Source organism: Poecilia reticulata, chromosome 18 (genome assembly GCF_904066995.2).
Source record: "Poecilia reticulata chromosome 18, P_reticulata-male-v2, whole genome shotgun sequence".
Classification (NCBI taxonomy): Eukaryota; Metazoa; Chordata; class Actinopteri; order Cyprinodontiformes; family Poeciliidae; genus Poecilia; species Poecilia reticulata.
In genome coordinates this window covers 20,190,449-20,208,780 of record NC_088847.1, presented here as the reverse complement: position 1 = coordinate 20,208,780, position 18,332 = coordinate 20,190,449, and the positions used below count along the sequence as shown (strand labels likewise).

The 18,332-nt window shown below is 37.8% G+C and overlaps 2 protein-coding genes across 2 annotated transcripts in view; both read right to left on the bottom strand.

Moving 5' to 3' along the window:
* The window catches only part of LOC103480546 (scavenger receptor cysteine-rich type 1 protein M160-like), a 53,916-nt gene extending 52,611 nt beyond the window's left edge, over window positions 1-1,305 (bottom strand). Inside the window, 2 exon segments of the mRNA XM_081599983.1 lie at window positions 976-1,137; window positions 1,140-1,305. Of these exon segments, the coding sequence (XP_081456109.1) occupies window positions 976-1,137; window positions 1,140-1,305 (328 nt within the window).
* A 668-nt stretch (window positions 1,306-1,973) lies between these two features.
* The window catches only part of LOC145548899 (scavenger receptor cysteine-rich domain-containing protein DMBT1-like), a 34,378-nt gene continuing 18,019 nt past the window's right edge, over window positions 1,974-18,332 (bottom strand). Inside the window, 8 exon segments of the mRNA XM_081599982.1 lie at window positions 1,974-1,996; window positions 2,482-2,799; window positions 3,422-3,733; window positions 6,856-7,167; window positions 7,705-8,016; window positions 13,718-14,029; window positions 15,257-15,580; window positions 17,136-17,351. Of these exon segments, the coding sequence (XP_081456108.1) occupies window positions 1,974-1,996; window positions 2,482-2,799; window positions 3,422-3,733; window positions 6,856-7,167; window positions 7,705-8,016; window positions 13,718-14,029; window positions 15,257-15,580; window positions 17,136-17,351 (2,129 nt within the window).

Below are 18,332 nucleotides of genomic sequence, written 5' to 3'. Positions count from 1 at the left end.
TTAGGAAAGCCAAAGGTTTTCTAAAAGGAAAGTGAGGACAGATTGGAAAAAGCAACTGTCAATTTTATTTTTATTTCATTTTCTTTCTTAGATTTGTGAACATTTTTCATTTTTTCTCAATATGGTTGTGGTTGCAATTTAGTCTTAGTCAAAATTAGAACATTTTGTGGGGATGCCTGGGCTTACTATTCATATTTTTCTAAAACTCAAATTTGAAAAACTCCTAAATTAAATAAAATTACATTTAAATTCTAAAAAATTTTTAGGGATCCTTTATGTGTTGTTTTATTAAACCATCAATTCCTTCACATATTTATTTTATCCTGACATATATTTTGACTATATAATTTAATTTAGAACCCCATATTGGGAAAATACTGACACAAGTCAACAGTGGTTAAAATCTCCAAGTAAATGTATTTGAACAAAACAAGATGATCTGGAATCCAGAAGAGATTTATTATTTAGGGACTTTTACTTTACTGGACCCAGGGTCGCCATATAAAGAGGGAACGTTAGGACAATTCCAAGGGTTCCCACAATTTTTGTCCCATATAAATTGAAAAAAATGGGGACCTGTCAATTACAAAATTAATTATATTTTGTTTTCTAAAATTGGTTTAGCAGAAAATATTAAATGTTACCCCTCAAAACCCAAAAAGCACACATTTGCTCTGAACACCCCCTGGATGAAATAGTTCATCCCTGCTTAGCGCTTCATGGTGACGGTGTTCAGCAGCAGTCAGCGCAAGACAAGAGTGACTGTGGCAAATAGTGTGCTGCCAATAAAATGATAAAATCAGGTTTTCCAAAAAAAAAAAATAGAGAGAAAATGGTAAGAGTCTCAATTGTAACCCAGTTTTTCTTTAATTAAATGTTTTGTCATGGTGCACAAGATTCCTGGCGCCACCCTTGACTAGACAACCCAACAATTAAGCCTTTAAAGTGTTTCATTAAAATATTTGTTAGTTTCACCTGTACAGACGACACCAGCATCTTTCCCATGTGTGCAGTTATGGATCCCAAATCCTTGATGATGACACTTTGTGAGTGAATCTTCATTTCCCAAACACGACACGTCATCAAGCCAGATTTGTCCTGTTCCTTCACCAAAGGTAGCATTACTGGTAGCAGACATGCTGTCCCACAGCCCATCTGTCTACAGACCACATGAGCATCTGTTAGGTCCCATCCATCACCACAGACTGTTCCCCAGACACCGTTGTGGTAGACTTCAACTCTTCCAGAACATTGTGTTGATCCATCACCAGCTAACCGGATCGTCTGAAGCAGAAGAAGAAACATAAAACAATATTTACCTGATTTGAATTTCCTAAATTACAATAAAATCAGTCAATGTTCCAATAAAATTATTTTCTATTTATAAAAAAACCCATTTTCTATAAAATGTTTTTAACATATAAAACTACATTTTTCAAGAAAATGTTCTTTCCAGCAAGATAAAATGACTTAAATGGATACATTGATCAGTTATCTAAAAGGTTATAAACAACGCAAAATATATTTGGAGCTCCAATATTGAACCAATTGTTACATATGTACAAAAAGTTAGATGTACAGGTTTGTCTGTCCCCATTAATGAAAGTAGCTGCTCTGTCATTAATAGTATTGAGGGGAAAGCTGGAATTTAGTCTGATTCATCTGCTGTGTTTTCTCTCCTGTTATTCATAAGTTTGATATTTTCATCTCCATCCTTTGAGCATAATTTAGCCTTGTTGGACATTTCTAGAATAACTAAATTGGTCTCTGTTGTGGGTGCTAAAAACATATCAGCAACTTGGTGATTCTGTCTTATTAAATTCATAAATCATTATTTTTTCATGCTGTAGTTTAGGATTTAAATGTGCACTTTAAAGACTTGTAGCTCATAACATTTCTGTTGGCTCTTAGGTTTTCTAAAGACTTACCGCTCTGAAACATTTCAAAATTATGAACATAAGATGTGTTTCTGTCTAGAGAATAGCCATGTGTTTGACTGATGGAGTTACACGGATCAGAGATATTTCTATGCTTTAATACTCCTGATCAGCTGATTGTAATTCAGCAAACACTGTCAATTGAAATTCCTGTGCTAAAGTAGGTAACATCTAAAACATGCAGGCAGTGTGCCTTGAGGACCAGGGTTAGGAAACACTGATCTAAACTAATTTAGCTCAGAGAGCACTTTCTCTGCTGTTTATTAAACATAGATTCCTCCATAAATTTCTTATTACACCTATTATATTTCATCAATGTAATTTATTTAAACTCAGAATTGTACAACATAACCAAGTTAACATTGGTTAAAGACATTTTGTAACAACTAATGCAAACCTCTAAGTAATTGTGTTTGAACAAAACTTAATATGATCCTAAATCCAGATAGTGATTTTCTACTTCTGGACTTTTATTTTACTGGTTCACACAACCTTTAAGCCTTTGAACAATCAGTATATTTAATTAAAGATTTGTCAGTTTCACCTGAGCAGATGACACCAGCATCCCACCAGTGTCCGTGTCCACAGCTATGGATCCCAAATCCTTGATGCCGACAGTGTGCAAGTGAAATTTCATTTCCCAAACACGACACGTATTCAAGCCAGATTTGTCCAGTTCCTTGACCAAAGCCAGCAAAATAGGGAGCACTCAGTGCTGGTCCACAGTCCAACTCTCTACAGACCACCTCAGCATCTGTTAAGTCCCATCCATTATGACAGACCGTTCCCCAGACACCGTCATGGTAGACTTCAACTCTTCCAGAACATCGTGTTGCTCCAGCACCAGCTAACCGGATCTGGTCTAGAAGCAGAAGAAGAAACATTCACCAATATTTAGTCTGGATTTGAATTTTCTACATCACAATTACATTCAGTCACCACTTGCAAGATAAAATGACTTAAATGGATACACTGTTCAGTTATCTAAAAAGTTAGAAGCAATGCAAAATATGTTTGGAGCTCCATTATTGAACAAATTGTTACATATGTACAAAAAGTAAGATGTACAGGTTTGTCTATCCCACATTAATGAAAGTAGCTGCTCTGTCATTAATAGTATTGAGGGGAATGTTGGAATTTAGTCTGATTCATCTGCTGTGTTTTCTCTCCTGTTATTCATAAGTTTGTTATTTTCATCTCCAACCTTTGAGCATAATTTAGCCGTGTTGGGCACTAATCAATAACTTGGTGATTTTGTCTTAGCACATTCCTAAATTATTATTCTTTCATGCTGTAATTTAGAATTAATTTGTGCCTTCAAATACTTGATTTGTTACAAAACATTTCAAAATCCTCAACATGTCAAGATGTACTTCACTCTAGAGAAAGTTATTTACTATTGGGGACTTATATTTTACTGGTTCACACAAAATGTAAGCCTTTAAACAATAAACATATTTAATTAAACATTTGTCAAGTTTCACCTGAGCAGATGACACCAGCATCTTTTCCATGTGCACAGTTATGGATCCCAAATCCTTGATGCTGACACTCTGCAAGTGAAGTTTCATTTCCCAAACACGACACGTCATCAAGCCATATTTGTCCTGTTCCTTCACCAAAGGAGGCACTAGTAGTAGCAGACAGTGCTGGTCCACAGCCCAACTGTCTACAGACCACCTGAGCATCTGTTAAGCTCCATCCATCATCACAGACCGTTCCCCAGACGCCGTTGTGGTAGACTTCAACTCTTCCAGAACATCGTGTTGCTCCAGCACCAGCTAACCGGATACGCTCTTGAAGAAGAACAAACATAGAACAATGTTAACTCGGATTTGTTCACTTTTACATCTTCTACAACATAAAAATCAAAAATGTTTTAGACACGTAGCACCAACAGACGCAGCTACTGTATCTATTTGCTCTATGGTAGAAATATCTGACGAGGTAGCACATATAGTCAGAACACCAGGCCTGCCTGGATTAACAAATATCCAGCCTGTAAACCTGTGCAGTTTATGCTCCTAACATATTTGTTAGAATATATTCACCAAATCGTTTATTTGGACCCAATATTGTTTTTGGGTTTGGTTTTGTTTATTTCTGTCTTTCTGTTCCTCTTAGTTTATCAGGTATGCCCGAGTTCAGTTTTGTTTGATCATTTTTAATTAGTTTCCTGATTTGAGTTTACAGATTTTTATTAGACTCTGACACCGGTCATACAAGGACCTAAGAGCCCGTATCAAAGGGTCCGGTACCTCATTCTCCCAGAGAACCCCACACAAGACCCCCGAAGGACAAGGTCCAACGCCTTCTCCAAGTCCACAAAACACATGGACACCGGTTGGGCAAATTCCCATGCACCCTCCAGGACCCTGCTGAGGGTGTAGAGCTGGTCCAGTGTTGCACAACCAGGACGAAAACCAAACTGCTCTTCCTGAATCCAAAGTTCGACTATCCAATGGACCCTCCTCCCCAGGACCACTGAATAGATCTTATAAGGGAGGCTTACGAGTGTGACCCCCCTGTAATTTGAGTACACTCTCCGGTCCCTCTTTTTGAACAGGGAACCACCACCCACCCTGGATTGGCATCCCCACTGCCAATCCAGGGAAACTACCCCCAATGTCCATGCAATATTGCAGAGTTGCGCCAGCAAACACAACCTTACAACATCCAGAGCCTTAAGGAACCCAGAACGAAACTCATCCACCACAGTGGCCCTTCCACAGAGGAGCTTTCTAACCACCTCGGCGACCTCGTCCCCAGAGATTGGAGAGCCCGACCCAGAGTCCCCAGGCTCAGTTTCCTCAATGGAAGGCATGTTGGTGGGATTTAGGACGTCTTTGAAGTATTCTGCCCACCGATCCACAATGTCCCGAGTCGAGGTCAGCAGCACACCATTCCCACTATAAACAGTGTTGTTGCTGCACTGCGTCCCCCTCCTGTGACGACGGATGTTGGACCAGAATGGCCTCAAAGCCATGCAGAAGTCTTTCTCCATGGCGTCTCCAAACTCCTTCCATGTCAATGTTATTGCCTCAGCAACCACTCGTGCCAGATGCCTCTTCAGATGCCAGTGACCATCAGCTGCTTCTGGACTTCCACAGGCCAAAAAGGGCCAATAGGACTCCTTTTTCAGCCTGGCGGCATGTCTCACCGAAGGTGTCTACCAACGGGTTTGAGGGTTGCCGCTGTGACAGGCACCGACAACGTTGTGGCCACAGCTCCGATAAGCCGCATCAACAATGGAGGCACAGAACATGGTCCACTCAGACTTGATGTCCTCCATCTCACAATATGTCAAAGTTTGGCCAGAGATGGGAGTAAAGCTCCGTCTCACAGAAGACTCTACCATACGTTCCCAACAGACCCTCATAACATTTGGGCCTGACAGGTCTGACCGGTTTCCTCCATCACCACCAGAAATAACTCACCACCAGGTAGTGGTCAGTGGACAGCTCCACATCCGAGTGTCCAAGACATATGGCCACAGATATGATAAAAATAATGACAAAGTCAATCATCAAACTATGTCCAGCCCCTCTCAAGGAGACTGGCTCCAGAACCAGAGCCTTGCGTCGAGGTGATGCCGACTATTTCTAGTCGGATCCTCTCACCCTCGCACACTAGCTCTGGCTCTTTCCCTACCAGAGAAGCGACATTCCACATCCCAAGAGCTGGCTTCTGTAACTGGGGATCGGACTGCCAGGGTACCTTACTTTGTCTGCCGCCCAACACACAATGCACCCGACCCTTTGGGCCCTCTCACAGGTGGTGGGCCTGGGGTGTGCCATATCTCCTCTTCGGGTTGAGCCCGGCCGGGCTCCATGAGTAAGAGCCTGGCCACCAGGTGCTCACCATTATGCCTCCCTCCAGGCCTGGCTCTGCAGTGGGGCACCAGTGACCTGCATCTGGGCGAGGGAACACCAAATCCAACGTTCTCATCCACCATAGGGGTCCTCAGGCTGCGCCTTGTCCCTCGGGGAGGACTGTGGGTGGTTCTCCATACCAGGCCCTTTGATAAAGGCTGTCATGTCCTTGTATGACCGGTGTCAGAGTCTAATAAAAATGTAGGACTTTTCTGCCTTGGTGACCCTACCAGGGGCATGAATCCCCAGACAGCATAGCTTCTAGGATCATTGGGACACTCAAACCTCTCCACCACAATAAGGCAGCCCAAGGAGAGGGTTGTCACCTTAATGTCAGGAACATTAAGGTACCACCCTTATAAAATCTTCTTGTAAAGTCTAGCAGGTTGGCTCCACTGATACAAGATGTTTTGTTTAGGATTATGTCTCTTTACTACACATAAGCTGAACATCTGTAGAAAGATGAGAAGTTTGTGGATTCTTTTAATTATTGTGTGTTATAAAGCATAAATGGTTTTTAACCATGTCATTTCACATTGCAAAGTATACGTACACCGTTGTCTCTGAACTTAGACTTGAAAACTCTCCATAAGAAGAAATAACCTGTGGCCCAATGAAATAAGTTAACATTTATCCCTTATTAATTCTTGTCTTTTTTCTTCCAATCAAGCGGATTTGTTTTTTATTCCACAGCAATTTATTGAGTCTTGCATATTTCTACTTCCCTGCAGGCTGACTTGTTGTTCCAGAAAAACAGAAATCCACGGTTTCCTGCTAGAATGACCAGGAATGCCAGTATACTAAGAGTTGCATTTCAAAGTAGCAGAAAGCTAACACAAGTTAACATAGTGGTTAAAGAAATAGTGTAACAACCCATAACATTAATAATTATCTGAAGAAATTGTTAAGTGTCCCAAAAAAGTGGTTTACAGTTTTGGGACCAGTGTTTTAGATAACTTCAAACAACTCTCACTGGTGCACAAAGAGGTTAAGTGATAAATATTTTCTGTAAAGACATTTATTTGAGAAATAAATGTCAGCTTCACCTGTGCAGATGACACCAGCATCTTGCCAGTGTCCACAGTAATTGAACCCAAATCTTTGATGCTGACACTTTGTAAGTGAAGTTTCATTTCCCAAACACGACATGTCATCGAGCCAGATTTGTCCAGTTCCTTCACCGAAGAAAGCATAATTAGTAGCAACCAGCGCCGTCCCACAGTCCAACTGTCTACAGACCACTTCGGCATCTGTTAAGTCCCATCCATTATGACAGACTGTTCCCCAGACACCATTGTGGTAGATTTCAACTCTTCCAGAACATTGTGTTGATTCAGCACCAGCTAACCGGATCTGGTCTAGAAGCAGAGGAAGAAACATAAAACAATATTTAGCTTTGATATACAATTCATAAAACACAAAATAAATTCACTCACCACCAACAAGAGAAAATGAGTCAAAAGAGTGCACTATTCAGTTAGCTGAGAAAACACCACAAAAAGATTTAACCAACAACTGTGTTTAATTGTTGAATCAAATTAAACACAGTTTTTGGTTTATATGTATATCTTTTATACATATAAAAGATATATTGTATCTTTTATATGTATAAAAGATACAATATATTCTGCTGTCATTCTTATTGTTTTGGTGTATGTTGGAATTTAGTCAGATTCATCTGCTGTGTTCCCCCCTATTGTTCACAAGTTAGATTTTTTTCATCTCTTTTCTTGATCACAACTAAAGCAAACTACTAAATAATTGTATTTGACAGAACAATATGATCTGGAATCCAGAAAGTGATTTTCTATTTGGGGACTTTTATTTTACTGATTCACACAACATTTAAGCCTTTAAACAATATCTTTACTTCATTAAATATTTGTTAGTTTCACCTGAACAGACGACACCAGCATCTTTCCCATGTGTGCAGTTATGGATCCCAAATCCTTGATGCTGACACTCTGTAAGTGAATCTTCATTTCCCAAACACGACACGTCATCAAGCCAGATTTGTCCTGTTCCTTCACCAAAGGTGGCATTACTGGTAGCAGACAGCGCTGGTCCACAGTCCAGCTCTCTACAGACCACCTCAGCATCTGTTAAGTCCCATCCATCATCACAGACCGTTCCCCAGACACTGTTGTGGTAGACTTCAACTCTTCCAGAACATTGTGTTGATCCATCACCAGCTAACCGGATCTGGTCTTGAAGCAGAAGAATAAACATAAAACAATATTTAGTTTGAGTCTCCTGAAGCACAAATCAATTCATCCTCATTTAAATAGAAAAAAACATGTTAATGTTTATAAAAAACTATTTTGTAGCAAGTGAAAATTTTGTCCAAAGATTACACTGATCAGTGAAATGAAAAAAACACTTAAAAATTTGAAAAAGCAAAATGTGTTTAGAGCTTCATTATTAAACCAAAGTGTTACATATGTACAAAAAGTAAAATGTATACTGTTGTATAGCTATTCAACATTAATGAAAACAGCTGCTTTGGCGTTATTAGTATATTTGACTATGTTGTTGTAAGCGAGTCTGATTCATCTGCTGTGTTTTCTCTACTGTAATTCTCAAGTTTTATATTTTCATTTCCAACCGTTGAGCATAATTTAGCCTTGTTGGATATTTCTGCATGGGGTGGCTTAAGACTTACCAGCAATTTGGTGATTCAGTCTAATTACATTCACAATTTATTTATTTTTTATGCTGCAATTTAGGATTTAAATATATATGCATATTTTAATACATGTGACTCATTACATTTCTGTGGTGTCTTAGGTTTTCTAAAGCTTTATCTGTCCGAAACATTTCAAAACCCTCAACATATCAAGATGTACTTCAGTCTAGAGAAATATCATGTTTTTGACGAATGGAGTTACGTGGATCAAAGAAGAGTGAACAGGTATTCTGTAGGCCAATGGTTCCCAAACTTTTTGTCCTGCGCCCCACCAGGGGTTTCCAAACATTTTCTGGGCCCCCACTATTGATTACAAATAGCTGTGTGGTTGAACGACGTGTGTTTGCGGGGGGATCGACTTTTAGGGGGGCAAAATGAATCTATGTAGCTGAACATAGACAACAACATAACCTACAAGCTACTTGTTAACAAGCTTAAGGTGCTGTATTGATATTAGCTAGTCATCATTTAGCTATCATTAGCTGCATCCAACAGCTTTACTCAACTCAGTCGGTTATCTTTATTTTTTTAAGAAACCGAATAATTATTTGAATATGTCTACTCCCCAAATCCCTCCTCAAAAAATCTGATAAATTTAATCTTTCTTTAATACCTTCACACTCTCTCAATAGGCATCTTCATATTTATAACACTCTAAAATAACATGCCCTATTGTTTCAAACTTCTCACAATAATCACACTTTCCAGTTTTATGCTTTTGTATTTTAAAAAGTGAATAATTAAGCCCTGTATGTCCAAACCTTAACCTTGTTATTATTCTTTCCTCCTTCCTGTTTCTTCTTCCCTTTCTTTTCCTTCCTACAAACTTTTGAATTTTATAAAACCATCTTCCTGTTAAACCTTCATCCCAGCTTCTCTGCCATATTTTCATCAGCTCCTCATTGATTTTACTTTTCACTTCAGATTTGCTTGTCCTAACAGTAAAACTAATAGGATTATGTTTGGCCTTCTTTGCCGTTTTATCAGCCCTCTCGTTACCTATTACCCCTATATGTCCTGGAACCCATACAAAAACGACTACTAACCCCATATTTTGTATTCTAAATAGAGTTTGATATATTTCTAATAAGATGTCCATCCTACAATCCATATTGTTATATGTTATGCTTATCAAAGCCGAGTTTGAATCGGAGCAAATTATTGCTTGCAGTGGTTTTACATCCTCTATCCATTGTAATGCCAATAGTATAGCTAACCATTCTCCTGTATAAATTGATAACCCATCCGTAATTCGCTTCCCTATTTACAAATTGAATTCTGGGATTGCAAATGCTATTCCTATTTTTCCGGCTTTTTTGATGCATCTGTAAGTTTGGACATGTCGATAATACTGATTTAAATGTGATTGCACTGAATATCTATCTACCACATTTGATTTGTCTTGTTTCTTTACCATTAATGATTTATCTACTATTGTTTCTGGTAGAATCCAGGGTGGTATAATTGATATTGGATCTGTTTAACTAATTTCTAGAATATCAATTTTAAATTCCTTTATGTTCTTTTCAATTTTCAATCTATAACTTCTTTCTTTTCCTTTTCCCAACATGACTTTAAAATGTCCCGAGTTGGATGATCACATTTATTACCCATCAAATTTAACCAATAATTAATTCCTAGTTTAGTTCTCCTTAGATCTAATGGCATTTCTCCCGTTTCTATTTCTAATGCTGCTGTAGGTATTGTTTTGAATGCCCCAGTGCACAATCTTCATGCTTGATGTTGAATATTGTCCAATTTATCTAGATGAGTTTTAGCTGCTGAACTGTAAACTAAACAACCAAAATCAAAGTCAGATCTTATCATTCCTGTATAAAGCTGTTTTAACGATCGTCTGTCTGCCCCCATTCACTACCAGCCAAACACCTTAATATTTTCAACTTTCTCTTACATTTATCAACAATCTTTTGAATGTGAATATTCCATTTTAATTTTTCATCAAACCACAAACCTAAAACTTTTATACACTTTACCTGCTCTATTTTTTGATTATATAATTTAAATTCTATTACTTTGTTGTTTTTTTTCTGAGAAAATATAATTACTTTTGTTTTATCCACTGAGAATTTAAATCCCCATTTCAGAGCCCACACCTCTATACTGACCTTTTGTAATTTCTTTACTATAAACTCAATATTTTTTTCCATATTGCTCCATCATCTGCAAAGAGTGAACAATCCATATCCTTTCCAATATTTTTGAATATGTCAATTATCATAACCGAAAACAATAATGGACTTATAATACTACCCTGTGGCGTTCCATTTTCCACTATATATTTATCTGAAACTATTTCTCCAATTCTTACCTGTAATTTCCTGTTTGTTAAAAAATCTTTAATCCATTCATATATTTTTCCTTTAATCCCCAATTTGTGTAACTTAATTAATAACCCCTCTACCACATCATATCATATGCCTTTTCAATATCGAAAAATACTGCCACTACACTTTCTTTGTTTACTTGAGCTCTTCTAACTAACTTCATGCTCAAGACATAATGTTGACTCATTGGTGCACTTCCCTTCACAAAAACCCCTTTGATAATTAAAAATATCCATTTTATTTAAATAATACACTAATCTATTATTAATCATTTTTTCCATTATTTTACATAAGTTTGAAGTTAATCCTATTGGCCTATAACTTTCTGGTTTTGAATGATCTTTTCCTGGTTTAGCTATTGGTACAATAATAGATTCCTTCCATAACTGGTAATTTTCCCTCCTCCCATATTTTATTGAATAATTGTAATATTATAGCTTTTGGCTTATCACTTAGTTGACTTATTCTATACCAAATTTTATCTTTACCTGGTGCTGTATTTTTATTTTTTTAAGCACACAATTTAATTCCACTATGGTAAAATCAACATTGAAAAAATTATTTATTTCTTCGTCACTCTGTATTAAATTTTTATACTCAACAGTATTTTCTCTTCCTTTTCTTCCCTCTTCACTAATGTTATTTGTGCTATGAATCTTACTAAATAATTTTGCCAATACCTCAGCTTTATCCTCATCTCCAATTATATCAACATTCTCTACTTTTAATACAGGATAATCAAACTTGTTTTTAATACCATTCATTTTTTAATTACTTTCCATATCTTTTCAATTTTTGTATCTCTCTCTATTGTATTACACTTAGCTTTCTTTATAATCCTCCTTACTACCTGTGAAAAGTTCTTTGCGTTTTGCAGCCATGATTCTAACACACCTGTGTGTATTAGAAACCCCAGCAGGTCTCCTTCACTGCCGCACAGGTGTAAACCCAGTAGCTCTCATGTTTCGTTTAAAGGCAGCTTGGAAAAACAGGTTACCAAATGTTAACAACGGATTAAAGTTTCAACTGCTGATAAAAGTGACAGAGGACACAGATATGGGAAGAGTGAAGTCCCTACTGTATCAAATTGACATAGGAATAACAGAGTTGGCCATTCTAAGGTAAAAACCCAGCGCATACAGCGTTCTTGTTTGGGTTTTCTTTGTTTGATTTTTTTCTTTTCAACCAGATGGTTCGCGCCCCCCTGCAATGGCACGGCGCCCCAAAGTTTGGGAACCATTGCCTTAGGCAGAACAAAGGTAGGCCTCAATGTATTTTTAAGCACACTATTGGGTTTTAAACAGGTAGAATTAGCCATCTTACTGTATGATATCAAACTTAAAGGAACCCATCCAAAAAATAAAACAATTAGGAAAGCAAAAGGTTTTCTAAAAGGAAAGTGAGGACAGATTGGAAAAAGAAACGGTCAATTTTATTTTTATTTCATTTTCTTTCTTAAATTTGTGAAGTTAAATAAATCTAAGCAAATTTAGCTTAGGGACCCTTTATGTGTTGTTTTATTGAACCTTCAATTCCTTCACATATTTATTTTATCCTGACATATATTCTGACTATATAATTTAATTTAGAACCCCATATTGGGAAAATACTGACACAAGTTAACAGTGGTTATAATCTCTTAGTAAATGTATTTGAACAAAACAAGATGATCTGGAATTCAGAAGAGATTTATTATTTAGGGACTTTTACTTTACTGGACCCAGGGTCGCCATATAAGGGGGGAACGTTAGGACAATCCCAAGGGTTCCCACAATTTTTTTCCCATATAAATTGAAAAAAATGAAGACCTGTCAATTACAAAATTAATTATATTTTGTTTTCTATAATTATTTTTAGCAGAAAATATTAAATGTTACCCCTCAAAACCCAAAAGCACACATTTGCTCTGAACACCCCCTGGATGAAATGGTTCATCCCTGCTTAGGGCTTCATGGTGACGGTGTTCAGCAGCAGTCAGCGCAAGACAAGAACGACTGTGACAGTTAGTGTGTGCCAATGAAATGATAAATCAGGTTTTCAAAAAATAGAGACAGAAAATGGTAAGACTATGTTAAGAAAATACATTTAAAATAAACTAGTTTTAAAACTTAACATGTCTTGATTAAAATAGCCTAATTATAGTTTTAACATTAACTTATTCTGGCCTATTGACCTTTGTTTTACTTGTAGTTACAGCAGATTCTTTTATCTGCCCTTTGTCTGTCTGGAAAACAAATCAGGAAAAAGTTCCAGCTTTTCACACTGATCTGTTAAAGCCATAAACCAGCAGGAGTTCAGGAGAAGCTCTGCTTCCACTTTATTTAGACAATGGGGCAAATGGCTTTAGGGAGAGGGTCAGAGACAGGTCCTGGTTAGATGAGCAAAGATATGCCTTATTTGAATAAATTAAATACAAGAATATAAAACTTTCTACACAGAGCAACAAATTAGATTTGCTCTTGCAATTCTCCAAAAACATCTTTGCTTTTTGTTTGTCGTTTCCATCTTTTCTTTTTCCTTTCTCAGGAAAATTCATGTGTCGTTTGTGCTCTGAGGTTTCTTATGTTTTGTGATGTGCTTTTCTGGTGATAGTATGCATCTGTCTTGAATAAATGCTGATTATTGTGATGCTGTTATCTCTGCGTGATCTCAGTCTTTGCTCACAGCATTTTCTGAATCTGGGCATAAGAGAGGATATAACGAGTCAAAAGGTTTTAAAGCTCTAGAATTTTCCTCTCTTAAGAGTCAATTTGTAACCCAGTTTTTCTTTAATTTAATTTTTTGTCATGGTGCACAAGATTCCTGGCGCCACCCTTGACTAGACAACCCAACATTTAAGCCTTTAAAGTGTTTCATTAAAATATTTGTTAGTTTCACCTGTACAGACGACACCAGCATCTTTCCCATGTGTGCAGTTATGGATCCCAAATCCTTGATGATGACACTTTGTGAGTGAATCTTCATTTCCCAAACACGACACGTCATCAAACCAGATTTGTCCTGTTCCTTCACCAAAGGTAGCATTACTGGTAGCAGACAGCGCTGGTCCACAGCCCATCTGTCTACAGACCACATGAGCATCTGTTAGGTCCCATCCATCACCACAGACTGTTCCCCAGACACCGTTGTGGTAGACTTCAACTCTTCCAGAACATTGTGTTGATCCAGCACCAGCTAACCGGATACGCTCTAGAAGCAGAAGAAGAAACATAAAACAATATTTACCTTGATTTGAATTTCCTAAATTACAATAAAATCAGTCAATGTTCCAATAAAATTATTTTCTAAATTTTTTCTAAATGTTAAACAAACCCATTTTCTCTAAAATGTTTTTAACATATAAAACTACATTTTTCAAGAAAATGTTCTTTCCAGCAAGATAAAATGACTTAAATGGATACATTGATCAGTTATCTAAAAAGTTATAAACAACGCAAAATATATTTGGAGCTCCAATATTGAACCACATTGTTACATATGTACAAAAAGTAAGATGTACAGGTTTGTCTGTCCCACATTAATGAAAGCAGCTGCTCTGTCATTAATAGTATTGGGGGAAAGTTGGAATTTAGTCTGATTCATCTGCTGTTTTCTCTCCTGTTATTCATAAGGTTGATATTTTCATCTCCATCCTTTGAGCATAATTTAGCCTTGTTGGACATTTCTAGAATAACTAAATTGGTCTCTGTTGTGGGGTGGCTAAAAACATATCAGCAACTTGGTGATTCTGTCTTATTAAATTCATAAATCATTATTTTTTCATGCTGTAGTTTAGGATTTAAATGTGCATCTTTAAAGACTTGTAGCTCATAACATTTCTGTTGGCTCTTAGGTTTTCTAAAGACTTACCTCTCTGAAACATTTCAAAATTATGAACATAAGATGTGTTTCTGTCTAGAGAAATAGCCATGTGTTTGACTGATGGAGTTACATGGATCAGAGATATTTCTATGCTTTAATACTCCTGATCAGCTGATTGTAATTCAGCAAACACTTGTCAATTGAAATCCCCTGTGCTAAAGTAAGGTAACATCTAAAACATGCAGGCCAGTGTGCCTTGAGGACCAGGGTTAGGAAACACTGATCTAAACTAATTTAGCTCAGAGAGCACTTTCTCTGCTGTTTCATTAAACAATAGATTCCTCCATAATATTTCTTTATCTACACCTATTATATTTCATCAATGTACATTTAATTTATAACCTCAGAATTGTACAATATAACCCAAGTTAACATTGGTTAAAGACATTTTGTAACAACTAATGCAAACCTCTAAGTAATTGTGTTTGAACAAAACTTAAATGATCCTAAATCCAGATAGTGATTTTCTACTTCTGGACTTTTATTTTACTGGTTCACACAACCTTTAAGTCTTTGAACAATCAGTATATTTAATTAAAGATTTGTCAGTTTCACCTGAGCAGATGACACTAGCATCCCCCCTGTGTCCCTCCCAGTATCCACAGCTATTGATCCCAAATCCTTGATGCCGACAGTGTGCAAGTGAAATTTCATTTCCCAAACACGACACGTAATCAAGCCAGATTTGTCCAGTTCCTTGACCAAAGCCAGCAAAATAGGGAGCACTCAGTGCTGGTCCACAGTCCAACTCTCTACAGACCACCTCAGCATCTGTTAAGTCCCATCCATTATGACAGACCGTTCCCCAGACACCGTCATGGTAGACTTCAACTCTTCCAGAACATCGTGTTGCTCCAGCACCAGCTAACCGGATATAGTCTAGAAGCAGAAGAAGAAACATTCACCAATATTTAGTCTGGATTTGAATTTTCTACATCACAATTACATTCAGTCACCACTAGCAAGATAAAATGACTTAAATGGATACACTGTTCAGTTATCTGAACAAAATAAACAAAAAGTTAGAAGCAATGCAAAATATGTTTGGAGCTCCATTATTGAACCAAATTGTTACATATGTACAAAAGGTAAGATGTACAGGTTTGTCTATCCCACATTAATGAAAGTAGCTGCTCTGTCATTAATAGTATTGAGGGGAATGTTGGAATTTAGTCTGAGTCATTTGCTGTGTTTTCTCTCCTGTTATTCATAAGTTTGATATTTTCATCTCCAACCTTTGAGCATAATTTAGCCGTGTTGGGCATTTTTACGTTAGCTAAAATCCTCTGGTGTGGGCTGGCTAAACACTTATCAATAACTTGGTGATTCTGTCTTAGCACATTCCTAAATTATTATTCTTTCATGCTATAATTTAGAATTTAATTTGTGCCTTCAAATACTTGATTTGTTACAAAACATTTCAAAATCCTCAACATGTCAAGATGTACTTCACTCTAGAGAAATATGCACGTTTTTGACAAATGGAGTTGCATCTAATTGTGTAATATTAACTTACAGCAACCCATTAAAATGGTTGCAATATTGGGGCTGCACAGTGGTGCAGTTAGTAGCACTGCTGCCTTGCAGTAGGAAGGTCCTGGGTTCAATTCCCAGCTTGGGGTCTTTCTGCATGGAGTTTGCATGTTTTCCCTGTGCATATGTGGGTTCTCTGGTTTCCTCCCACAGTCCTAAGACAGACTGTCGGGTTTATTGGTCTCTCTAAATTCTCCCTAGCTGCGTGTGCATGGTTGTTTGTCCTGTTGACAGACTGGCGACCTGTCCAGGATGTACCCCGCCTCACCCCCAGAACGTTAGCTGGAAATAGGCACCAGCACCTCCCAACCTCACTAGGGACAAGGTGTACAGGTTGCAATATTGTCTTGTGTGAATATTTTTATGCAGTTTGGAGAAATTTCAAAGCACTTTTCAAAGTTGAATTTCATTCACTTAAGTCCAAATTGACATATTAGATATTGATATCTTCCTAAAACTCCAAATGTGCCAAACTGCTGCATGAAAAAATGCAGAATAATCTAAATAGCTGTTTCATTAAACATTGAATTCCCTTATTAATTCAGTTTTTATTGATTATATTCATTCGATATGCATTTAATTGATGCCCTAACCTCACAATTGGAGAATACCAACACAAGTTAATATTGGTTAAATACATTTTATAACAACTACAGCAAACTACTAAATAATTGTGTTTGAACAAAACCTAATGTGATCCTGAATCCAGAAAGTTATTTACTATTTGGGGACTTATATTTTACTGGTTCACAGAAAATTTAAGCCTTTAAACAATCAATATATTTAATTAACATTGTCAAGTTTCACCTGTACAGACGACACCAGCATCTTTTCCATGTGCACAGTTATGGATCCCAATCCTTGATGCTGACACTCTGCAAGTGAAGTTTCATTTCCCAACACGACACGTCATCAAGCCAGATTTGTCCTGTTCCTTCACCAAAGGTGGCATTACTAGTAGCAGACAGTGCTGGTCCACAGCCCAACTGTCTACAGACCACTTGAGCATCTGTTAAGCTCCATCCATCATCACAGACCGTTCCCCAGACGCCGTTGTGGTAGACTTCAACTCTTCCAGAACATCGTGTTGATCCAGCACCAGCTAACCGGATACGCTCTTGAAGAAGAACAAACATAGAACAATGTTAACTCGGATTTGTTCACTTTTACATCTTCTGAAACATAAAAATCATAAAAATGTTTTAGATACGTAGCACCGACAGACACAGCTATCCATTTGCTCTATGGTAGAAATATCTGACGAGGTAGCACATATAGTCAGAACACCAGGCCCGCCTGGATTAACAAATATCCAGCCTGCAAACCTGTGCAGTTTTTAGCAGTCAGTTTATGCTCCTAACATATTTGTTAGAATATATTCACCAAATCGTTTATTTGGACCCAATATTATTTTCGGGTTTGGTTTTGTTTATTTCTATTTTTCTGTTCCCCTTAGTTTAGTTTTGTTTGATCATTCTTCATTAGTTTCCTGATTTGAGTTTACTGATTTTTATTAGGTCCTTGTATGACCGGTGTCAGAGTCTAAGAGCCCGTATCAAAGGGTCCGGTACCTCATTCTCCCAGAGAACCCCACACAAGACCCCCGAGGGACAAGGTCCAACGCCTTCTCCAAGTCCACAAAACACATGGAGACCGGTTGGGCGAATTCCCATGCACCCTCCAGGACCCTGCTGAGGGTGTAAAGCTGGTCCAGTGTTGCACAACCAGGATGAAAGCCACACTGCTCTTCCTGAATCCAAAGTTCCACTATCCAATGGACCCTCCTCTCCAGGACCACTGAATAGATCTTATAAGGGAGGCTTACGAGTGTGACCCCCAGTAATTTCAGTACACTCTCCAGTCCCTCTTTTTGATAAGGGAACCCCACCCACCTGGATTGGAACCCCCACTGCCAATCCAGGGGAACTACCCCCGATGTCAATGCAATATTGCAGAGTTGCGTCAGCAAACACAACCTTACAACATCCAGAGCCTTAAGGAACCCAGAACCAATCTCATCCACCCCAGTGGCCCTTCCACAGAGGAGCTTTTTAACCACCTCGGCGACCTCGTCCCCAGAGATTGGAGAGCCCGACCC